At 38.5% G+C, this 26,103-nt stretch overlaps 1 protein-coding gene across 1 annotated transcript in view; it reads left to right on the forward strand.

Annotated features, from left to right (window-relative positions):
* Positions 1-26,103, forward strand: part of pcdh15a (protocadherin-related 15a) — a 227,642-nt gene that overhangs the window by 176,950 nt on the left and 24,589 nt on the right. The window contains exons 25-33 of the mRNA XM_036574114.1: positions 2,130-2,239; positions 4,789-4,929; positions 7,465-7,592; positions 9,584-9,799; positions 11,575-11,663; positions 13,879-14,055; positions 20,210-20,428; positions 23,129-23,137; positions 23,613-23,735. Of these exons, the coding sequence (XP_036430007.1) occupies positions 2,130-2,239; positions 4,789-4,929; positions 7,465-7,592; positions 9,584-9,799; positions 11,575-11,663; positions 13,879-14,055; positions 20,210-20,428; positions 23,129-23,137; positions 23,613-23,735 (1,212 nt within the window). The remainder of the gene's footprint in view (positions 1-2,129; positions 2,240-4,788; positions 4,930-7,464; positions 7,593-9,583; positions 9,800-11,574; positions 11,664-13,878; positions 14,056-20,209; positions 20,429-23,128; positions 23,138-23,612; positions 23,736-26,103) is intronic.

Raw genomic sequence — 26,103 nt, forward strand, 5'->3', positions numbered from 1 at the left:
GAGCAGGGAATACACAGTATGAAGTACCTCTGAGCAGTGACGCTGCCTCTTTCTTCTCTCTCCCTACATCTCTTGGCCCTCCACCCTCTGTGCAGGCTATTTATGGCATTGGTAATTTCCATGGTAACCGAAGTGAAGCTTATCAGCTTTTAGTTGGTAATGTGAATGCTTTTGACTTTGTGCTGACAACGGAAGTGTTGAGCTGCAGCAGGCGTCTATTGTCTCAGTGATAACAGAAAGAACACTTCACTGGCTTTCCAGCACAATGGGTCAGGGCAAAGGCTGCAGTCTGCAGTGGGTTGCTCATAATCACTGTGCTGCTTTTTTTATCAGAGTTTGGCTGCTGTCCACCCACTCCTCCTCCACTTCTGGATGTCCCTGCCTGCCTGTGTCTGTCTTTCTTGGAACCTTGGAGCATTTTCCATTTTCCAGTTTACATAATGACAGCATGCATAATGATACTGAGAAGGTGCCAAAGAATTTAATGCAATGGTTCATCCAGAAATCAAATGTACACATTTTTTCTTTACCCCACATATATTCGATCAGCCACAATTATTGCTTCAAGATGCTTGCTACTGTTTGTGTACAGTTGTCCAATTTTTAAATACATATCTGTTATTTCACACAGTGTCAGAAACCACATTAGCGAGTATCATTAGTCTGATTACTCAACAATTCAATGCAGTTTGAATACGTGAATGAATGAAACAGTGATGCTAAAACCGTGGAACATGACCTTCCAGTAGATATATAGTTTAGACATTGCAAAACTTGCTCAAGGCAAAACTTGAGACACCAGATATGGCCTCGAAATTTGTTTTTTGGTCAAACTATCACTGTAAGTGTTTTAGACAAATTGGGTCATTCTACAGAAATGTCCACTTTTTTTTTATCTATCCATAGGAGTCACTGGTGTTACACATAAGAAAGGTAACACCAGAGACAGAAACACCAGAGACATTTTAAGGAAAAATGCATTTTACAGAGCATCAAACCACATGTTGTCAATCATGGAATATCCACTAAAGTATGTGCTACTAAGGTATGTAAGTGAGCTGAATGAGAACATTTCTGATAACTGATAAGAGATAGTGGACTTACCATGGGCTTTTCTTCGTAGATCTTCAGAAAATAGGTAAAAGGAAGTCAAGTGATGTCATCAGTGTGATTTCTATTTCAAAATAAGAGATTTTTTGTTATGCAATAACACCAGTAACATGATTCCTGGGGACCGCAACTTTCATCAGATATTTTATAATATTTAATTGGCATTTGTTTTCTTTGTCATTTGAATCATATATTTCATAGTCATGTATAGATTATTGCAATTAAAATTGCAGAAAATCAAGTTTGGCCCTTTACACGTGACTGTGAGGACAAGCACTTCTGTGGTGCTTGTAATTCTATATTATTGATGTAAAAACCAATATTGCTAAACTCACGGCTCAAGGAGGTGGAACTGTTAAATTAACGTATTGTTTTATTTTAAAATATTAATCAATTGTAACTCTAACATGTTTTTCAAGTGTAATATATCTGTAAACTCTAGGGACACAAAAATGGACATTTCCATAAAATGACTGAATCAGATTTTGCATGTTTATGGTTTTATGCCTTTTCCAAACAGTAAAATACAGGCAGAGACAAACAATCATGATTTAAACTAAGACAGAACTTTCCAAACTCCTTTTAAGCTCTTTTCTCCTCTACGTGCCCCGTTTCCTTTAGAAGCCCCTCAAGCTGTTCTCGTAAACTCTAAAATGGAGTTGCTTTTATCCGCATCTACTGCTTTATTATCTCAAAATCACCTCAGTATCACCCAGTGTGACTTTCATAGCACTACTCTACCTTTTCATTTCACAGTGTAGGTACTTTAACTGTGTAGGGGTGGGAGAGCCGTCTGTGGAGATTTAACTGCTTGCATGGGAGTGCAGTTTTCACCATCAAATCCCACAATATACTTCACTCCTGTGGCCTTATTTCCTGCTGGAACTGAAATCTGCTGAAGAAAATTGCACCTTACTTTACTATGTATGAGGTCTAATGGAGAGTGGAGGTTTGAATGAATGAGAGATTGCAATGCGTTCTATTTTGGGGTGTTGATTTGTGCAAATTTTTGTGCTCAGGTTCAATCCGGTGAGTGAGAATGCCCCGATTGGCCAGGTGGTAGGCATGATCCTGGCAGCGGCTGTGAACACCACCATCTTCTACTCTATCGTGGGAGGAAATGATGCGGGTGAGTGCTCTGAGGCTTCTTCTCTGCTGTATGGCCGGCACGCCCTACTCTGCTCACACACATACACACATTGTTTGTTATGTTTTGTTAAGAACAGAGAACTGTGCTTGGGCAGCACTTGCTAGCGGTCGCACTTTACAGAGTAATTTATTAGCTCTGGTGGCCTTAGCTGCATGCCCTTGCTCCTGCCCCTTGGGGAGTGTAGGCCTACTGAGCATGGTTTCACTGCCCCAGGCTGAGGATCACCCTCTCTGGTGTTTCATTTTCACCTTTAGCATTTTCAAACATTTCACCCTGGCTTTGGAAGATGTATGGACACAATTAAACAAATCAATTAAACAACACCTGTACATTAGCCATATGGACTTTCCTGAGATGATACAGAGACTCTAGATAATAATAGGAATCTTAACTCTTTAAACCCTAAGGGCCCTTCTGTGGGGCCACACTTCATTTCCTCATTCTATGCACAACTTCCAAATTAGTTTCATAGTAGTGACTAAATAATTTACAGTCGTTACTAATGAGTTTGAATTTAAATAACCGAACAATTAGCCTAGAGTTCAAGGGGTTAAGGCCATTGATGCACAGAGCCTAAGCTGAAGATCTAGCACCAACTATGTCTGAGTGATGATCACCTCCTATCAGCTCACTGTTGCCTCATGTCTTCTGTGAAAAGTTGCACTTGAACTCGCAAAAGACTCCTGCAGACAGCCAACACCATGTACATTTTGTGCTTGAAAAGAAATAACTCTCCTGTAGTCTGTATTTGTAATGAAAAAATAAATCTTGTTTAGTGGTTATCAATCTGTGGACCATGATGATACAGATTTGTGTTTTTTTTTTTGTTACAATATAGACATTTAACCAAATGAAGTTTTAACTATCAAAAAAAAATGTATCTCCTTTTTTGCTGTTTTTTATATTTCTTCATCATGTGAATACGATTGCATTGTGTGAAAATTTCATGACAGATGGTCAAATAGAAATACTACAAAATCATTTGGAATAACTTCTTTACATTAACTTTGACTAAAAGTTACCATTTTGGAGATACAGGTTTTTTGTTTGGACAGTGTCAAAATATCACAAATATTATTGTTATAATTATTTGCAAAAATAAAACATATTTATGTCAAGCTTACTGAGTGGTCCAGCAGAATGCTAGCTAGTTATCAACATAAGCCTGTCATGGTCATGAAATTATATCTGATAATTAATTGCCATGATTAACGATTTGTCTTTTGTTCATTGTTTACAACAATTACAAGCCCCAAGTGGCTGATTAGTGATGATGCTTCCTAGTTGTTGATACTGCACACTCCCAACTGATGACAGACACAGCTCAAGCTCATAAATACACATTACTCACCACTGCCCTCTAAAGGTGTTGTAGTACATTGTAATGTGCCAAATTCACATTCTGTTTGTTGTAAATATAAGATTGTGAAAGCTAACAACTGTGGAGAATAATTGTGGCCAGCTTAAATAATTGCAATTAGCCCAAATAATTGTGATCAGACAATTACATAATAGTCATGACAGGCTTGTATCATCATTATATTTTCAGTGTAAAACGTTTCACTTTTCAATCATATGGAATTCATCCATCATGAATAAATGGTCAAAATCACTCACTCACTCAGTCACTCACTCATTCACTTACTCACTCACTCATCATCTACGCCACTTGTTCTCCTGGGTCGCGGGGGTGCTGGAGCCTATCCCAGAGCTCATTGGGCGGAAGGCAGGAAACTCCCCAGACAGGTCACCAGTCCATCACAGGATGATCAAAATTAGGGTCTTTCAAAAGTAAAGACCCAAAAGCTTGTCCATCTACAAACAGCCACTGAAAAAATCTGAGAAAACAAAGTGAAAAACCGAAATTAAAATACAGCAGTGAGTATCTAATGCTAGGCTTCACAGAACTGAAAACTAGGGATTACGGTTCTGTGTTGTATTCTCTGGGGTCTTATTAAATAAAGCTCTGAAGCCAAACAATTCACACTATTACTTGGAGACTAAACATAGTGAGTATGTATCTAACTTTAGACCTATTAAAATGAGCCAGATCCTCATTTGCAACTTTCCTCTTTTCAGCCTGACATCCAGCAATCAGTAGCTGCCAAACAGTTGATTCAGAAAAGCAGTCGGATCCTTTAAATCTTATTGTGGGCTGCAGAAGCTTTTTTGGTCGTTTGTGTGGGCCATGAGAAGCGAAAGTTTGGGCAGCACTGATCTGGATGAGTTGCTTGTTTTCAATTCTTTTATCATGCACTGATTCGCTGGGAGGAAGAACCAATCAGAGTATTCACTTAGGCTGCCAATTCAACATACTGATTAATGCCATTCAACAAGGACTGACTAATGTCAACATTTTATATTGTTATATTTTCTTGTAGCTGATATGTTATTGTGTTAATGTTATATATAACATAACGTGATATAAATATATATATATATATATATATATATATATATATATATATATATATAACAAAGTATATATATTGCATTGTTGCCTGATCTCTCTGGGCTTGTGTATGAAGGTGTGTTCAGGGTGGATAATCGCACTGGAATGATCTACACAGCCAAGCTGCTAGACTACGAGACAGTGATCAGCTACGAGCTCCGTGTGCAGGCTGACTCGCTGGCCCTTGTCCTGGCCAACTTACGTGTGCCTTCCAAAAGTAAGTACTGTTATAAGTCAAAAGTTGTGACCTCATCTGGCAGAATATCCTGCAGTTTCAAGCCCACAGTACCTGACCTTTTAGCTCGCAGGGGTCTCAGGCCAGAGTTATGGTTAGCAGCAGCATGAATTGGTGACGGCCTGTAAAGGTCACTGGTTTGTGTAGGATATGTTTATTTAGTGTGCAAACTGCGTGCACCGCGGTAGTGCGTATTTGTATGAGATCCGATTGAGATGCAGCCTTTGTCCCTGTGTTATCGCAGACTGAAGGTTGGAGAACAGCGGGTCTCCGTCCGGCTGCATTCGTTTCTTTCTCCACTTGTTCCTCTCTTTATCAGCATGCTTGTTCCTACACAGGGCGCCCCCCCCCCTGCCAAGCCCTTTTATTAAAACTTTATTGATGTGCGTTAAAAGGATCAGAGCGGAACAGGGCTAGAATCACCCGATTAAGATTGTCGCAGCCCAATTAGTCAGATGCACACATGTGCGCACACACCTACACACACACATTAAAGCACCCTTTGCTGCAAATAACAGCATGCACTTAATAATGCAATGTTAATGGTTTGAATCAATTTAAGCTGAGTGGGTTTTTTGCTTGCATGGAGAATGAAAATGCACTTAAAGCCCGCTCAGGAACTCATTGTCCTACAGGGGGGAATTACACTGCCCAAAAGCACTGCATGTACTGGGTAACTGCGGCAACGAGTGTGTGTGTGTGTGTGTGTGTGTGTGTACGTCTGTGAGTATCTGTTTGTGTGCTTGGAAGTATGTATTTGTGAATACAGTACTGTGTAAAAATCAGACACCACCCTTCATTTATTTCATTTCCAGTCAAAATGGCCATTAAGTACAAGTTGTTCATTTTTGAAAGAAATATTTCTCAGGAGATCAGATGTAATTAAAAAAAAAATTAAATGATACAGAGAAAATGGGACTCCTAACAACTGTGCAAGACCTGGTAGACCACCAAGCTGTCACCATCAGATAAACAGTACTCAAAGCTTTCATCTTTGAGAGATGGCAGGAAATCAAGCTCCACTCTTACTCCAGATCTGGAAAATCCACAGGTTTTTCTGTCCATCCTTCCCATGTGAAAAGACAACCTAGTACCATGGGTCTAAAAAGATGTGTAGCTGTCAAAAAAGCTGTTACCGAGAAAAGGAAATAGAAAAATAAGAAAATTTGCAAATTAAACAAAGAAGCTTTTGGTGTCCTCCAATGGACTGACCACCCCAGAATCTGACCTCAACATCATTGTATTACTTGGAAAAAATGCAGAACTTCAGCAAGACAGTGACCCAAAGCGTACCAAACAATTAACCTCCTCGGTTCATCAGAAAGAGAAGGTGGAATGTTTTAGACTGGCCAAGTCAGTCTCCTGATTTAAACCTAACTGAGCATGAATTTAATCTGTTGAAGAGAAAACTGAAGCCAGAACACCCCCAAAACAAGCACTGTTTGAAAGAGGCTGGCATAAAGGCTTGACAGAGCATTCCCATTTAAGTCATCACGTCTGTATCAATTCGAGTCTGGTGATGTAAGTGGGTCGCAGACGTGAGGCAGCTATTGCATGGAAAAGGTTTAAGATCAAATACTAACTTTAAACAACTTCATATTGCTTCTTTTTTGTCCCATTTCAGCTGAGACTGGAGAAGTAAACATAGCAAATTACATTTTTTATGGTTTATGATTTTGTTATGGTTTATGTTGTATGGACAACATTGCCCAAAAATAAAAAATGAAATTCTGTGCTGTAGTCTCATGCTCATCTTTTGATCTGGAAAGCAAATATTATAAATATGTAGTACTGTGCAAAAGTCATAGACACCTGAAAAATTAAAATCGTTTATCTCAGCAGTGTGTTTCTGCAGTAAAATGCTATATAAAATTAGAATAAACACAAACATAAATCCAGTAAGAAGAGGAATATGTTATTTCCAAAAACGTTTTTGAGATCTAGTGAGCTGGTTAGAAGTTTGGTTTTTGAAGTCTGCTTGATTCGGCCCCCAACCATTGCATCAATCTGTGCATTAAAATACCTGATTTGATTTAATGAAGCATTGTTTTTTTGGAAATGGTTAAACAAACACATTAACGCGAATAAGATCAACACTTTTGTGTGTGTGGGTGTTTTTGTAGTGTCCATGTTTATATGTGTGTGTGTGAGTGATATGATGTATAGAGGTTTATTTGTCCTATTCCCCTGGTGTAGCCCTAGACAGCAGCCACATGACATTAGTTTTTTCAGCAGTGCACAGTGGAAGAAAAATGCTTTTTGACAGTGCATATTTCTCACCTCTACTGCTGTGTGGAGGTTGAGCCGGCTTTGTGTACATATTTATTCTATGCTCCTCTAACTCTAACCATGACAAATAGGTTCAGCATTTCCTCACACTGAGCTGTTTCTTACCCACCCTCTCTCACTTATTTTTTTTTTGTATCTCTGTGTGTGTGTGTGTGTGTGTGTGTGTGTGTGTGTGTGTGTGTGTGTGTGTGTGTGCACGCTTTGCACAAATGGGAAATAAATAAACAGCGAACACGGCCAAGGTGTTTATCGACGTGCAGGATGAGAACGATCATCCTCCTGTGTTTACCGAGTCTCTGTACATTGGGGGAGTAACTGAGGACACCAAGACCTTCACCTCAGTGCTGAAGGTTATTGTAAGTATCCCTTGCTGTGTGTGTGGTTGTGTGTGGTTATCTGTGTACATCTGAGAGAAGGCCCGAAGATACATATAATGGCTGAACGATAGGGACAAAATACTAGTACTGTGATTACCATTGCTGTTAAAAAACAACTTTTTTGTTGTTTATTATTATTTTTTGTACAGAATTATAAAAATGCCAGCTGTCATTTACAATGTGCTAAACATTCATGATGAATGGGCCAATAGATATGCTCCAAATTTACTTACTCCAAAAAAATCTTCCCATTAACATTCTTTCAGAAAGTTTTTTCTTTATCCTGTAAGTTTGCCACTTTTGAGATACAAAGATTTGTTGTGAAAGAGATGTTATATCACTACATATTATGATTACAGTATGCTTTGCAATATATTAAAAGCACACTGGTGAATAAATAATGTGACGTTTAAAGACTGACGTGTTATTTTGACCAAAATTGAATTTTTTTTTGAATATCATGAATACCTTGATTCATCTAAATGCTGGCAGAATCACTCATCTGGAACTCTGATTGGTCAGTATGCCCACTGCATACAGTAAAACAACACTGTGATTGTTAAAGGGCTCATAAGCATATTGCAGCCTTCGTGACAGTAGAATTACAAAGCTTCTATGCCAATAACAATTAACAAATGATATATTGTACAGCTCTAATATTAACGGGACTACTGTCTCACCCATACCAAAATGTAATATGTTGAAAATATATTCACTTCATATTGTGGAATATATTACATTTTCTTAAAGGCATAATCCCTGATCTCACTATGTGTCAAATCTATGATGTTTCTTTTTCTAAAGTTTTAAGCAGGAAAGCTTCTGTAAATATAGGTTCGTTCCATTTCTGTATTTTAACAGGAACGCTGCTGTAAATTTCAGCTGCTGGCTGTAGTATATTGCATCTGATGGTTGGAGTGGTGAACTCCTGTCTCTTCACACAGGCTCATCTGTCAGGACAGTGCAATGCCACCCACCTCCACCCTGCTCCTGTCCAATTAGACCCTCTCTCCCTCTCTCGCCCCCTCCAACCAGCCACGCTTAAATACCTACACATTAGCATGTGCACACACAGACATACTCCTACAAGGTAATAGGTGTAGATTGTGCTTTTTGCAGAGATGCATAAGGAGAAGAGTTTATGGCTAGTAATGGCTGAAGATAGTAAGGCAGGTTGGAAGATGGATGAGCAGTGATGCACACTTTCCCAACAGGAAAGAGCCTGACAAATGGAGCCAACACATCACTCTTTATAGAGCATAGGCTAAGAGCATGTGGTAAGATAACTATGGGCTTCAGAGATTCATTTCCGATGAGTGTAAAGCTCCACTTATTACTATGTTATATAAATACATTACATAAATAGAGTAATGTAAGACAGACATATTGCATGAATACAGTCAAATACAAGCCATATCTGTGTTACTGCATCCTAATTGATACAGCACATATTATTATTAACAACAGATTGCACAGTTTAATTGATTGGAGTTGAAAAGGATAATTTTTAATGATCTATTTAAATCAGTTCAGTTCAATTAAAAATAAGTTGAATGACACTTTTTACAGCAGAGAACAAACTTGACAGAAATCCAGGTCTAATATACTCGGAATTCTTCTGAGTACCGTCTGGTCTCTGTTTGAATGCTGGCTTGAGACTTCACACACTGCGAGGCTGACAGTAATGTATTGGAAATTGCTTAATAGACTTATTGTGACCAGTTCCACATTAATTTGATTCACCTGTTGGATTTTAACCATAAGAGATGGTTTGGGGGAGTGTTGGGGGAGGGGTGTTGTGTGAGATGAATGTTGGTGACAGTGGTGTAGTTATGCTCCATCAACACTCCTGCCATATTAGACATCTTGTCATCTTGTTTCTGTTGCTTAAGAACACTAAGACTGACAAGAGTATGTCTCACTAATCTGTCAAACCTTCTCTTACATTTGTGTTTACATTTGTGTACCAGGCTACAGACAAAGACACAGGAAACTACAGTAAGATGGCATACAGGCTGATCATCCCCCCGACAGCGGAGGGTCAGGACAGCTTTGTGATTGAGCAGTACACTGGCATCATCAAGAGTGCCATCATGTACCGCAATATGCGCCGCTCTTACTTCAAATTTGAGGTCATTGCCACTGATGATTACGGAAAGGGCCTGAGTGGCAGTGCTGAGGTGGTGGTAAGTATGTGTATGTGTGTGTGTTTTAGCTCTGGTGTTTACTAGGGATCGAAATCACGATACAATATTGTCACACCCTTCTGTTTGGACTTTTCCTAAATTGGGAAATGATAAGTGTTGCGTTGTGACATATTGTGATTTATAATTGTTCATTATGAACTATGCCTCCAAAGGAAAACGTCATTGTGATCATCTCGCTTTTATTGAAGCTAAACAAAGTTATGAACTTTCAAAAATTCCTGCTGCATTTCCATATTTAGCGGATGTGCCTACTATGAAAAGGAAAGGTGGGATTAAGAGTCTAGCCCAAGTGCTCTTATCCAGCAGTGGCATTCCTGCCTGGATAGGGAATTGAAGGCCAGTCTCCTACATGCAGTGGTGTTATCCACCATGCTGTCCAACCACTGACAGAAGCCTTGCTCTTACCAGAAGTAAAAAAGACTTCTCAAGGGCTGACTTCTGCCATATTGTGGACTAAGAAAATAATAGATTGTGACAACATCACGGTAGATTTATAAATCACTGCTTTCTTTTTTTATTTGCATTTTACCTACTTTCTCAACTTTTTGGATTTGGATTTTTATTTTTTCCACCCAAAGTATTACATTATGCAATTTTTTCTCCAACCTTTAGTGTTTACTGATATATATATATATATATATATATATATATATATATATATGTATATATATATTATATATATATATATATATTGTGTGTGTGTGTGATGAATGAGCAAAATAGTGCCTTTATGACTCCATCAAAAAATAAACTGTGTTTGTTTTTAAACATTTGAAAAGTTAAATGTGTTTGCCTTTAAACATTCCAGTCCTAATATCAAACTTTCTCTCTACAACATTTTGCCTATTGGCCTGTTGATCTTTAATCAATAAAACTTACACTCACATAAATTATGCACTTTACTCTGGGTCATTGCTGTGGCGAAGTGAGACAATCATTTGAATTTGCAAAATGTCATACCTCTGAATAATTTAGAGTTGAATCTAAATCGGATAGCGGAATACACTACATAGGAAACTGCAGGGAAATGAGACTGTGATCCAATTAAGCTCTGAGTGTTAAAGCTTGATAAACATTCAGATTGGTGTGTTTGTGTGTGTATGAGGTTGAGTTTGTGTGTGTGTGTGCGTGCATGTGCCTATAGACTTATTAGTCCAGCAGTACATTTACATTTGTTTACTGTTGACTGAATCAGTTTTCATCCTAATTGTATCTCTCTGGCACATATGCAGTCAGTGAATTGTGCATTTCCATGAAATCTGTGGAGCTATTAAGCCCATAATAAAATAAAAGGGGTTGGGAGAATAGCCTGGGTGTGTGTTTGTGTACGAAAAGGAAGATTGCATGACTTAATTTCCAGTACGGAGCAGAAGGCTGTAGGTAGAGGGAATGTTTCAGAAGGGTTCAGTCCCAGGTCTCTGGCGCCTTATTGGCCAGCAAAATTAAAGGCCATTAAAACAGCATATGGCTTCTTGTCATAAAGCTCACTTTCCAAAGTTCTTAAAGCCTCAGCGAAGCAACAAAATCTGTCTACTTTGAAAAAACTGTTTGGACTTACTTCAAATATGAACATCAGTTCCACATGAATGAAATACATTAACTCAACACACTTTTTTGTCAAAAGTAAGTAAAATGAATGACAGTAATTGATGTAATTGATGTAATTTAGTACAATGTGAAACTAATACACACATTTAAATCAAGTAAATTCAAAGCAACCTTTGTTGTTTATCTTTTGTGTCTCTCTATCTCAGGTCTCTGTGGTGAATGCCTTGGACATGCAGGTTGTGGTATCCAATGTGCCGCCCACCGTAGTGGAAGAGAACAAAGAGCAGCTGGTCAGGTGACATTTCTTTAACTGGACTGGAGCAGAAAACATCACTGCACTAAACATCAGCTCCGCTAAACATCTCTCAGTTCACTTCACATTAGTTTTAACATTATCCTGCCTCAAACAAGGCACATATTTCTGACACGCTGTGGTTTTCAAACATATTCAGACCCTACCAAGGACATCTGTGTGTGACAATTACAAAATAAAGTATATAGTATAGCATACAGTCATATGCAAAGTTTGAACACCGCCGGTCGTATTTTCTTAGTGAAAACAACACATTCTCTTTAGTGAACAAATTTAAACATCGCTGCTGTCAGAACAAAAATTGTATCTCCAAAAAGATAAATTTATAGGAAAAGGAAAAAACCTGCTTTACTTTTATCAGTGGTCAATGGAACCAGATTTTGGGCTGTTTCCATGGACCCTCACAGAGCAGGTACTATTTGGGTGGTGGATCATTCTTAGCACTGCAGTAACATTGATGTGGTGGTGGTGTGTTAGTGTGTGTTGCGCTGGTACGAGTGGATCAGACACAGTAGTGTTGCTGGAGTGTCCACTCACTGTCCACTCTATTAGACACTCCTACCTTGTCAGTCCACCTTGTAGATGTAGAGTCAGAGACGAAAGCTCATCTGCTGCTGCACAGTTTGTGTTGGTCATCCTCTAGTCCTTCATCAGTGGTCACAGGACGCTGCCCACAGGACGCTGTTGGCTGGGTATTTTTGATTGTTGGACAATTCTCAGTCCAGCAGTGACACTGAGGTGTTTAAAAACTCCAGGGTAAAAGGGGGCTAACAAAGTATGCAGAGAAACAGATGGACCTTTGTAGATGGCACATTTTGTTAATTTTTTCCTAATATGACAAATTCAGCAAGTGAACAGTAATTGTGCATTAAACTGTGAAGTGTGTTCTCTATAGAGGATGTATTTAACTTATTCTCACTTAATCTACAAAACATGTAACGTGACCAGGGGCACTCAAAATTTTGTTTATTAAAAAATGTTGCTTAATTTGTAGATTTGTAATGGTAAAATAATGTACAGTAAATATAATAAAAAATGTGAGCATTGCCCGGCTGTTCAGACCCATGAACTCAGTATTTAGTGGAGGCACTTTTGACAACAAATACAGCCTCTGTTTAAAACAATTCACCTAGAATAATAGACTAAAATAAGTTAATAAATTAAATAATTTATGAATTTATAAATTTGCTGGCATTTTGCTCTGTTCATATGTCCCTCAGTTTAATCAAGCTTCCCATTTCTGCTGTTAAAAGCAACCTCATAGCATGATGCTGGCACTAGCCTGCTTCACTGCAGGGATGGGATTGACTGAGAAACACTTTGTGCTGGATCTGTACCAAACATACCGTTTGGTTTTTAAATCAGAAAGATTTATTATTGTCTCATCTTACACAACACCTTTTGGCACCTTTTACTGGTTCATTCAGGTGCTGCTGGAGCTTTTAGGCATTCTTGAACTGTTCTCCCATAGAGGCCAGCTGTAGTTTGACTAATGCACATTTTCCTCTATCTCATATCTCTGATGTTTTGATTAAATGATGCTTCTTTCATATCTTAATGGAGCACACAGTGAAAACAGAATTGATTTTTTTTTCGTATCCCTCTCCTGTGTTTTTCCATAACTGTGTCTCTGACGTGCTCTTCATGATTGTTTACTGCCTTTAACAAACGTCAACATCATAAACAGGTTCTGAATACTTTTGCAAACTGCTGTAATTAGCATATAGTGTTTGAAAGCAGGATTTACTGTGGACAAGAGTCACTTTTTCTCTTCTATCATAAAATTTTCAGTGAAGAGGCTTTTGTAAGAGGTGCTGGAAATTGTATTCAGTTGTGCATAAACAAGCAGACACAGACACTTTATGCAGTAAGGTTTAAGTCAATAATAACTCATTTGCAGTGTTTATGAGAAGAAAACGAGCAGCAATTTTTGGGGCAGTAATAGAATTGAATTTTGTGCGTGCTACAGCAAATTCAAGAAACACAGCGCCATAATAAATGTGCTCTATTTGCTTTTTTTCTGATGCTAGGTGCACATAGCATTTTTTGCAGAAAGCCACCTCTCACAGATTTACACAGCACTCGTTTGTTTTTGCTGTTATGAATGAGTTCTGTAGAACTGCAGTAGTCCACTTCAGATAGGCATAAATGTTGTCCTGTAGTGTTGGGGTCATGGCTCTGTGTGTTTTGATTGCAGGATTCTAGAGCGCTACGTGCAGGACCAAATCCCTGGTGCTAAAGTGATAGTGGAATCCATTGGGCCGCGGAGGTATGGGGATGGGTATGAATTAGAGGACTACAGCAAATCTGACCTGCAGGTGTATGCCATCGACCCTCTCACCAACAGAGCCATATCTCGACAAGAGCTCTTCAAGTAAGCAGGCCATGCACATACTAGTGTATGTGAATAAATAGTACACACATATACACAATCCAGCTTGCCATCAGAGAGCAATCAGAAACTCAGTTGTATATATCAGCTGTGCTTTGTCATGTCCAGACACTTGAAAGACATTTGGCATTAGACAAGTGGCTTTAGATGATTGTGTGCACAGATATATGTGTCCATGCATTTGTGGTTTTCATCTTGATGTCTTTGAGAATGTATTTAATTATTATATCTCAGGCCATTTTCACCCTTAGAAGTCATAGATATTGCAGGCCATAACAAAAGCACTCTATAATTCATTATTTTAATGTAGCTCATTGAAACAAGTAGTGAAAATCTATTGAAAGCAGAGGTTCTAAATTTTTAATGGAAAGAAGTAGAAGAGGAAATATTTTATTATAAGTTAAACTTGGTGAAAAGTTACTGTTGTGCATGCAGTCGTGTGTTGCAGTAAGAAAAAAAACATTTTTCTCATGTATCTTGTCATTTCTGGACATAAAAACAACTCAGGCCTGTTGAAACAGAATGTGAATTGTATGTAAATGTAATTAACTGCATGACTCATTACATAATAAGATGTAATTATGTAATTGCACTTGAATATACAGTACTGTGCAAAAGTCAAAGATCACTTCCAGTCAAAAAGACCATTAAGTACAAGCTGTCCATTTTTCTGAGGAGATTAGATATAAGATAATTCACTTGTGTAAAGAAGAAGAGAGTCAAAGGAAAATTAGGGGAATAAAAGGCAAGTGTTTTCAAAACTCTTCATTCGAAAAATGAATAAGATATAGAGAAAACAGGACCTTCAACGACTGTGCAAGACCTGGTAGACCACCAAAACAGCCAGCATCAGATAAACAGTGCTTAAAGCTTTTATCTTTGAGAGAGAGGAAAAAATCAAGCTCCACTCTTTCTTCAGATCTGAATAAATCTACAAATGTTTCTGTCCATCCTTCCACTGTGAGAAGACAACTCAACACCCCTTAAAGGATGTGTAGCTGTCAGGAAGCCATTACTGAGAAAAGAAAATTTGCTAATGAAACATAGAAACCTCTTCTGTTCTCAGAACAATGTACTGACCACTCCAGAGTCCAGACTTCAACATCATTGAATGTATTTGGGAATACTTGGATTGTGAGAAGTAGAAAACACAACCAACCTCTAAGACTGAACCTTGGAGGTGTGGAAAAACAATCCTGCAGATTTTTGCAGATCTGAAAGCAAGTCTCTTAAAAAGAATGGAGGCTGTAATGAAGGCAAAAGTTGGACACAGTTCTGAAACGTGATATTATATTTAGTTGTTAAGGCTTCTGTGTAATTTTCTGTTGCTGAAAAAGAATAAATTGTACATATTGTTTGTTTTTACTAGAAATTAAATAAACAAAGAGTGGTCTCTGACTTTTGCATAGTAATAACTCTCTAGATTTTCTTTGGGTTCAGGAAGAATGATTGCACTTATGTAAAATACATGTTGAACGCACCATATGCAGCATGAGCAGTTATAACTCTCCCCATGCAGAATGGTTTTACTGTCAGAGTCAGAATAATCATGATTATTATGCATTATTGATAGCTCAGTGTGTCTATATTGATTGAGCATGAATATTGATGACAACCATGATAACTGTTATTGTTATAAGAGGAGCCGTTTTCATATCTGCCTGACTTTACTGATGTTAACTCATCCACTGAACAAAATGAGGCATGACGCGTACAGTATTTCAGATGAGCGTAGTGAAGTATGTTTATTCATGTTTTAAATTATCAGTTTTGAAACTGATAATTGGGGTGACGTGAACTTAATTAGATCATGTTTTCATTTCATTCAAGCTAATTGGAAGATGTTTTCTCCACGTGCCTCTCAAAGGGTCACTGTACTGCACTAATTTACCATGACGAATAATTGGATAATAAAATCCTCTGTGTTCTTTCTGTTTGAAGAGCTTTCAGTTTGGATCTTCATTACTGCACATTACGAAGAGCTCCCATACTGCCAGTGTTTACAATGTAACAAATTAAACAAATTAAATACTGTTGTGCATAGAAGTTAAACTTTTTAAAATATTAGTTTACATTTAATATGTCTATTAATATTTTTTATATTATTATCATTATTATTATTATTATTACTCCGAGCTGATTATTTCATTGTGAGGGGCTTTGTAGCTTATGTTTCCTTTTTTACTTATTTTGATGTTTTGATTATATGATGCACAAGAAAAGGTTTAGTTTTTATAGAAGTTTAATTTTGTTTTTGATTTTGTTAACTACACTCTCAGAAAAAGAAAAAAAGTACTAAACTTTCACTGTGGTGGTACTCTTATGTCACTGGGGTGGTACCCTGAATTGTACGTCTTCAGTAACTTTAGTTAGGGAACATAATTGTGCCACAATCTGTTACTGTATTTTTTAAGTCACCTTGACTGCTTATTAATGTTATGTCAAGAATAGGTACAAATATGCCTCTTTCCTCTAGTGAAGTGAAACTAGTGAACCCTTAATTTACTTACTTAAGGTACGCAACTGGGGGTACATTTACCTTGTTTGTACCTTAATGAACAAAAATATACCTGTACAATACCATTTTTGTCAGACAGTGTCAGGTGGTAACAGTGCGTTATTACATTGTGATGTGCAAAAATCATGGAGTATGGAGATTCTATTAGTTATGCCACCTGATGGAACTGCATTGTTTGAATTATTGTGTTTCATTCAGACATTGCTCAGAATATTGTAGGAAAATCAAATCGTGAAGAACTGAATCATATCAAAGGCTGAGTTTATCATTACACCTTTATTGTTAACTAAAGCAAATATATCCATCCATCATCTAAACAGCTTATCCTTCTGGGTCGCGGTGGGGTGCTGGAGCCTATCCCAGCTGTCATTGGGCGGAAGGCAGGATACACCCTGGACAGGTCGCCAGTCCATTGCAGGGCAGACAGACAGACATACACATTCACACCTAGGGGCAATTTAGCGTGTCCAATTGGCCTGACTGCATGTCTTTGGACTGTGGGAAGAAACCGGAGAAAACCCACGCAGACACAGGGAGAACATGAAAACTCCACACAGACATGACCCCGGTCACCCAGCCAGGAATTGAACCCAGGCCATTCTTGCTGTGAGGCGACAGCGCTACCCACTGCGCCACCGTGCCGCCCCTAAAGCAAATATATAAATAATAATAATTAAAACTGGATAATGATTTATTTCACAGTATTACTGTCTATGTGTACACTGTCTAGCTCTGTCTAATGATGTGTTTGGGATCCAGTGCACAGTTGGCGCCTCTGATTCTTAGCAGTTGATTGAGTCTATTGGTCAAGTGAAATCGGCTGAAATGAGTGGGAGTACGAGTCAGAAGAGAAGAGAAGTTTTCTGACTTGACTATTATTAATATGATATATTTTTTGGAAAACCGCTGCTATGGATAAGACTAGTCAAAGCCCAAGCACTTTCGCAAAAACAAGTAGAAAATTATGCTTCAGTATCCCAGCAAAATGATAGAAGGCCAAGTACCAGTGAGTTCATTTACATTAAGGAACATTTACTGTATTAATTATGTGTTTGTTTGTGTATTATATTTCTTCAATGTGGACAACTCTTCATTGTCATCTTTATATGCACGTTTTTTTTTCATCTGTTCCTCCCTCATCCACAGAGCAATTGAAAGGAAAACCTAGTATTTACTGAGAAGATGTAAGGGCATGGGGTTGCACAATTATTATTATTTTTTAATTAATAGATAATTAATTTAGTGCATTAGCTCAGTGTTTAGTTAACAGAGCTAAAATGCCTGTCACTGGGGAGAAAAAAACAGCGTTATTGAAAATACTGTGGTGTTGGCATAGACGAAGACACAGAAAACATTGCACAGGCAAATGCTCTTTTATTGAACAGACATCTCAACAGGCAGCAAGCAATGCCCAGCCCATAACTACTGCAAAACAGTGAGAATAGTGGGGAAGGTCACCAGTAGCATTACAACTCACTAAATCCACACTAACTAACCCACAGCCCAACACAATAAAGCACAGTCAATACATGGACACATCAGAAGCTAAAAATCAGGTTGTTAGCACAGTAGAACAGCAGCAACAGTATCTTTTTACACTGAGACTGAGGCGCCTCCCGAGAGACACTTTGCATGGCCAGACCTCTTAAGCTCCTCATGGCAGTGCCATAACACTTTGGTCAAGAGTTAAATCACAATTTGGTAACATGTTAAACTGCATCCCTGTTGAGCACAACTGTGTGCCATTATTTTTTAAATGTAAAATATCTGTTGTTTATATGAAGTCTGTATTAATTTGTGTTGGGAATTTTATCCTTATTAATGAATAGCCTGTGATTCTGTTGACAGATGGTTTAACAGTGCAGTGATACAAATATTTAATTCAACATATTGAATGAAAAACATAATTCTAAACGTCAGAGCTATATATTCATTCCTCTTGTCTGATATGTAAATAAGTGTACAGTAATGTTAATTTTAAGCAGTTAAATTGGTTTGGTTTTATGTATGTGATGGTTTTACATATATAACATAGCCCTAATAATAATGATTCTTTTTATTTGCTCACTTTCTTAATTACTTATGTAGAAATTCATTAGCTCAACTAAACTGTTCTTTATTGCATTAGTAACTCGATTAGTAAATAAAGAAGTATAAAAAAAATGACAGACTTACTAAAAATGTTTTCATTTCACAGCTTTGATAAGTTATACATAAGTATCTGATGCTTTGGTGATGCATACAGTCACATGCAAATGTTTGGGTGACTCCGGTCAAATGTTTTATTTTGTTGATCTTGTAAGTGAAAATAATTTTACAACACACTTCTGCACATTTTAATGCACAATTACTGTTTCTTTGCTGAATTAACAAATTGAAAAAGAAAAAAAACATAAAATGTGGCCTGTGCGAAAATTATAGCACATTTTATATATATATATATATATATATATATATATATATATATATATATATATATATATATATATATTTAGATTTGTTCCCTGCAGAGGATGAGGACTTTATTTGCACTTTGAAAATCAACAAAACATGTCAGCATTGGGGATCGGGGAGCTTAATCTTTTGAAAATGACTGCCCTGTATTACTAAAGATTTATATATATTTAGTAAAATCTTCCAGATGTACCAACAACAGCTGTAAGACCAGCAACACCAAAGTTTCTCGTTTAGCTGAATTTTTTTCTTGTGGCCAAGCCCCAGGATCCCTCTAGCCAACAGAAAAAACGTTTTAATTAGAATCTTTCTAAAGTGATTTCTTTCCTTCTCTACCCTTTGAGATTCAAAGATTCTGCAAGCTGACAGTATGTGGGTCAATGAATTATGAAACATTTGTATCGCTTGGTACTTTTTTGTTCCAGTCTATATGAAAAAGAATCCCCAAAATAAGTGCTGATTCATGCATTAACTCCACTTTTACATATGTATACATTATTAACTGTGGTTCCTGTACTCAGCACTCAAATTTATTCAAGATGAATATATATTATTCATATATATATATATATATATTCAAGTCAGGACCCCCACAGGACCACCACAGAGCAGGTTTTATTTGTGTGGTTGATCACTCTCAGCACTGAAGTTTTTGTAGAAGTCAGACACAGTAGCTCATTTGTTGCTGCACAGTTTGTTTTAGTCCTCTAGACCTTCATCAGTGGTTACAGGCTGCTGCCCACAGGACGCTGTTGGCTGAATAATTTTGGTTGGTGGACTATTCTCAGTCCAGCAGCAACCGCTCATACCAGCGCGACACGTGCTAACGTGCCATCACCATGTCAGTGTCACTGCAGTGCTGAGAATGACACAAATGATACCTGCTCTGTGGTGGTCCTGACCACTGCAGAACAGGGTGAAAGGGCACTAACAAATTATGCAGAGAAATGGATGGCCTACAGTCTGTAATTGTAGAACTGCAAAGTGCTCCTAAATGTAAGTGGAGCTGATAAAATGGAAGAGTGTAGAAACTGAGAGATTAGGAGATGTTCCTAATAAAGTGGTCAGTGAATGTGTGTGTTCTATAATAATCTGCATTCTATAATAATAATAATAATAATAATAATAATAATAATAATAATGCTATATGTCTGTATTTCTCAGGTTTCTGGATGGTAAGATTCTGGACATTAATAAAGAGTTCCAGCCGTATCTTGGTGAAGGTGGAAGGATTCTAGAGATTCGTTCTCCAGACATTGTGGCCACTGTGAAGAAGGCTGCTCAGGCTGTGGGCTACACAGAGGGGGCTCTGCTCGCTCTGGCCATCATCATAATCCTCTGCTGCATCCCTGCCATTCTCATCGTCATGGTTACCTACAAACAGTGAGTACTGCCGTTGTTTCCAGCAAGCAGTCAGTATGATTATGTTGTGTGATCAATAATGTTGTGAAATGCAAAGGTCATCGAACATGGAAGCCAAGTATCCACTATCATTGGTTTGATTTGTGCTTAAAGTCAGGGATGCTTTTACAATAGAGTTCTATGTATGTCTCAGTTAATATCCATACTGCCACGCTGCGACTGCCAAGAGTGTCAAGAGAGATATAGCTGAAGAGAGCGTATAGTAAAGGGCCCGGGGCAGAAAAAGGAGAGACTTAACAGGGGACAGAGAGAGATTGAGAGAGGAAGAGAGACAGAGAGAGGTGATGGATGAAGAAGGAGAGAGGGAGAAAGCAATGGGAAATGGGTGCCAGGTATTAAGCTGGGTCTTTCTCTGTAATTAGCCATGCTAACGGGCTAATCTTCCCGCCAGCACTGTGTGAAAGGAGATTAATTACAGCCATTTGTGACAGATCTGCCGCATTCTCTCTGCTCGTCACACCGCTCCGTCACACCTCACCCAACCTCGTGACAATGCAGCATCTGGCTCTGTGCCTCTCCCTCTCTCTCCAGAGAGACAAGCCTAGAGAGAGAGAGAGGGACAGTGAAGGAGAGTCACATAGTGAGAGATGGAGAGAGAGAGAGAGCTATAGCACAGGTCAGTGCATCTGTCATCAGCTGTTGTGTCAACACACAACAGAGGAAATACAAACATACACACAACTAGATCCATGCTTGATTCAGGCTTTAACAAACATGCAGAAATTAGCCTGAATACACAGTCTAGAGCTTTCTAGGCTTGTCTACTTGAACAGATTAGTTTAAGTCAGTTCTTTTTTTCTAGCACCTTCTACAATAGGTATTGTCACAAAGCAATGTTACAGAAACATGATAGTTCAAAGGAAAACGCTTTAAGAAAGCATAAGCCGAAAACTTCAGAGGAGCCACCAGTCAAAAGAGGAACTCGTCATCTTCTTCTGGACAGCATCAGTGAAATTATGCTCATAAATGAAATTTACAACATGTGATTTTAAACAAGGTCATTCATATCATACAGGGAACAGATCTGCATGATAAACCAGACTAGTTTTAGATGTTAGATCAGCATTTGAGTCTGTACACCACTGATTTTTCAAAATGTCTGCATAATTTAGTGGTTGAGATGTAAACAACGTCATTCGGAGTGCTTTTCTTTTCCTGTGGTGGTGATAGGAACCCAGCGTCGCAATGTATATAATGCAAATATAGCCATCTTATCTACGGTCCAAAACCATCAGTGAGCCTACCCATGTAATGTTGATAATGGTGAAATAGTGGTCAATCTGAAAAAGCCATTCTCTTTTTTGTCTTACAATGCCCTGAATGTTCCTCTCCACCATGAGTGGATATAAAAATGCATTTTAGGCCAAAATTATTGTAAAACTATGTCTCAGGCATCAGGCAGTGTGTTCTTTATGTGAGGGAACTTTTAGGGGCACTAAGCTATTCAGACGTCTGGTTCCTACCACCACCACTGTGAACAGTTCTGACTATTGCATTTTCCAAAAGCACTTGGCACAGAGCTCAATTTCAGTTCATCCCACAAGCTTGAAAATGAACATGTATCCGTGTTTCAAAACAGAAAGTCAAAATTTTTAGTTCTTAGCCTTGGTGAAATGTTTCAGGAGCAAATTTTATTTGGCACTGATTAAATATGTTATGTGAAGGTTGTTTAAGAAACCTAATGCTCCTGATGTGACATTGCTCCCAAGTGCGTTCACAGGAAAGAGCCAGCTTGAACAAACGAGAGGGACATGCATGAGTGCTCTGAACAGATGCTTAAAGAGTTATTTTGAGTTGAGGACTTCATGTGTGTTTAATTCACGTTCTCTTGGGATTACTGCACCTGATAACCCTGATTATTATGAGGATGGTGATGATGATGATGATGATAATGATGATGATAATAGTGATGAGATCTAGAATGATGCATAAAGTACACATGAACATAAATCTTCCAGTTTCTTCAGCCAAAGCGGAAACAGAAAAGTTTGATGAAGTATTTGCTTTGGAATCAGCATGAAGTCTGCATCTCCCAAACATACTGCGAGATCTGTTGTCTTGTGGATAATTGCTTTTTTAGTTAAATAAATAACGACCAGAAGCAGAGATAAAGTTGCTGTGTGACTTTCTAATAGTAAGCATGTGGCCTCGAGTCAGACTTGGAGAACGATGTGTACAGGCGACAGTGGGAGAGATAGAGGAAGAGAGGGTTAGGGAGAGCGAGAGGCTTCAGAAAGGAGGATCGGGGGCTGGAGAGAGAGACAGAGAGAGGTTGCTGCTGAGAGAGAAATCAGCTCTCAGCAGTGCAGTAGAGGGAGATGTGTGATAAGTGCGGGTTATTCTCCAGCCTCAGCCCTTATCACCGTGTGGGGAGTGAAGAGGGGAGGAATAATGCGCATTCCACCACCTGCAGCAGTGGATTCATCTGAAGCAACATGAAAGAGCCTCCGCATTATTATTAAAACTCAGTGACTTCTCATAGGCACTGGGAAAAGCCTATGAAGTCCCCATTTTTAATTTATACTTTGTGTCATGTTTTGATAAGGAAATACTGCTGAGCTAATTATCTAACAATACTACTTGTCCCTTTTCATTCATCTCTTCTATTTTTCTTCTTTTTTCTCCCACCCCATTGTGGCTGTGCCCGGACCCTTCCGTCAGATTCAAAGAGTAAGTGCTATTCATACGTTTCATTAATTACTCTCCGAAAAACTCCCACATCCTCATTATTCAACTCAGCCCTTTACATGTGAACATACCAATCAAAAGGTTGAACAGAAGTGATGAATAAAGGAGATTCTCATTCCTGCTATTCATTCTAACACAGTTATAGATCCTTTTGAAACAGCAATGACTTGCTCTCAGATTTCATCACAATCACACAGAGTACAAAAGAAACATGCTCACTTTCTTCGTAATCACTCTGTTCACCCCAGATGAGCTCAGTGTGGAAGGTCCTGAATAACAGGCCGAAATTTCCACACTTTAATTAAAGCATGCAGAAACAGGGCATATGAGAGCTAGAGGAACTTTATTTGATCTGTGTTCTTGCTGGCAGACTTGGGCATAAACAACAAGGAAGGGCTTGTGTGGTGCCTGTGAGTGACCTGTTGAAAGTGAGAAACTTTACTGATATTTTTTGCAGGAGACAGGCCGAATGTGCCAAAACCGCCCGCATCCAGATGGCACTTCCTGCTGGCAAGTCAGCAGCACCCGCTCCAACTCCGGCTCAGGCCAATCTCTACGAGGAGCTGGGAGACAGCAAAATGTGAGTTGAATGTCTGTACTGTTCTTTATTAAATTTGAAGAATAAGTAAGTGTGCGTGTGTTAGAGCTTTAACTGCGCATGAAATTTTGGTCTGACTCCAAATACAACCCGATAACTTTCTGTCTGAATCCCAGTATAGCCTGATAACTTTCTGTCCGAATCCCAGTACAGCCCGATAACTTTCTGTCTGAATCCCAGTACAGCCTGATAACTTTCTGTCTGAATCCCAGTATAGCCCGATAACTTTCTGTCTGAATCCCAGTACAGCCTGATAACTTTCTGTCTGAATCCCAGTACAGCCTGATAACTTTCTGTCTGAATCCCAGTACAGCCCGATAACTTTCTGTCTGAATCCCAGTACAGCCTGATAACTTTCTGTCTGAATCCCAGTACAGCCCGATAACTTTCTGTCTGAATCCCAGTAGAGCCCGATAACTTTCTGTCTGAATCCCAGTACAGCCTGATAACTTTCTGTCTGAATCCCAGTACAGTCTGATAACTTTTTGTCTGAATCCCAGTACAACTCAATAACTTTCTGTCCAAACCTCACCTAACCAGACCCTACCCACAGCGTCAACCTTTGATCTTGACTTGAGCCCCATAGAATTTTGTCCAATCCTGACCCAAACACCATCATCAAATTTCAAACAAATTTCTGTCCGATAGTGGCCCGACTCTGCCCATCATCACCCAATGTAACAAATAAAACAACTAAAGGATAGCACTGCTTAAATTAGCATACAGTGTTGGCAATGGCCGCCATTAGATCATGGCTAAAAAATATAATATGAATTATTCATCATCCATTAGTCCAGTGCTATAGCAAGATGTTAGCCTTTACCTGTTTAATACAAGACATTCTTTAAATATAACATATTGAACATATAACACATTTCTGGCCAAACGCAGTAAATGTAAACATCTAAAGCTATCCTCTCTTGGATCGATTCTCTGTTATATTTCATCCTTTAATCCATATTATTACAAGCGTGGGCCTCGTGGACTTTGGTGCTAAATTCTGTCAACACTGTGACTGTCTGACTCCAGTATGCCAGACAAAAACTGTTTTAAGGTAATGAAGTAGACAGGAGGAATGAAGTAAGGTGAACTGTGAGAACCTGAGCGTGAAATTTGGCCGACATGTATTTGAGAAATGACATTCTGAAGTCTGCCAAAGCCGATGTGAGCAGTCGGGTCCGACTGTGTTCTGTGAGTATGTGGTTAATGAGATGAAAGAATGAGTGTTCACATTCTAGTGCATTCTGGTGGGTATGTTATTATTTAAGAATGTATGTGATAGTCTGTGTCATTGTGAAAATTTGGTTACTTCAAGACCGGTTCAAACAGTAGATTTGATTTTCCTGCTATGATCTATTTAAGTTTGGATCTTATAGGTGAACTGTCCTACAGCCTGTTGTTTGAACTAGAATTACTTATTCCTTTTTTCTTTTTTCGTGACACCGAAATGATATTATTTCATTTAACGAAAGAAGAAAAACGTACAGCCTTTTCTTCAAATTTTGAAATCTAATTTCAATTGATTTGCAATTTTGATTTAAAATTTAAAAAACAGGGGAGTGATTTATTCTGGTGCAAAGCATTTTGAATCGCACAGGATTTTACTTTGACCTCCACACACAGTCTGGCATTTCTCTAGTAGTGCACTATCTGGATGTAGTATCAGCGTCAATATCAATATCAAGAGCTTTGTGACTGATATGACTTTTCCCTCAGTTTCTCCGCCCTGTACATTTAGTTGTCATTGCTTATTAGAGCATACTGGTTGGTCCAACTGAAAAATGGCCAGAGAAACACCTACCAGTTGGGAATGCAGTAATGAATCCATGAAGCAAGACGAAGTGAAAGCTGGCCAGGATGGCCTTTAACTGCTTAGTAGTGACTGCATCCATCATTTAGAAGAGAGATGAGGTTTTCTTCTATAAAGGGCATTTATGGCTCTCTCAGAAAGCAAAACACATCATTCCTCTGTGCCATTGGCAGTCAGGTCTGGATTAAATTAGATTTGCTTTTGTCCACTTTATGGTCAGTGTGATTACTGAACATATCTTGGCCATTAAATGCGAGAAGGTCCCACTGCCAAGTTAAACGTGTAATGAAATGTTGATGGTTGAGATTTCAGCAGAGATATAATTGCCTCTCCCACAGGTAAACAGATTGTTGATTTCATGTAATCAGAATAAATGCAGCTGCTAACTCAAAGAGACAGGGCCAAAGATGTTTTTTTTAATCTGTTACGTCACAAAGATAGCCAGAGCAGTTTCCCTCAGCTTTAGTGGGATAAAAAGCAAAGGTTCCATCCATGTATGTGTCTTGAATGTACTGGTAAAAATGTTTGGACATGGTTAGA

This window comes from Colossoma macropomum, unplaced genomic scaffold, assembly GCF_904425465.1.
Source record: "Colossoma macropomum unplaced genomic scaffold, Colossoma_macropomum, whole genome shotgun sequence".
NCBI lineage: Eukaryota > Metazoa > Chordata > Actinopteri > Characiformes > Serrasalmidae > Colossoma > Colossoma macropomum.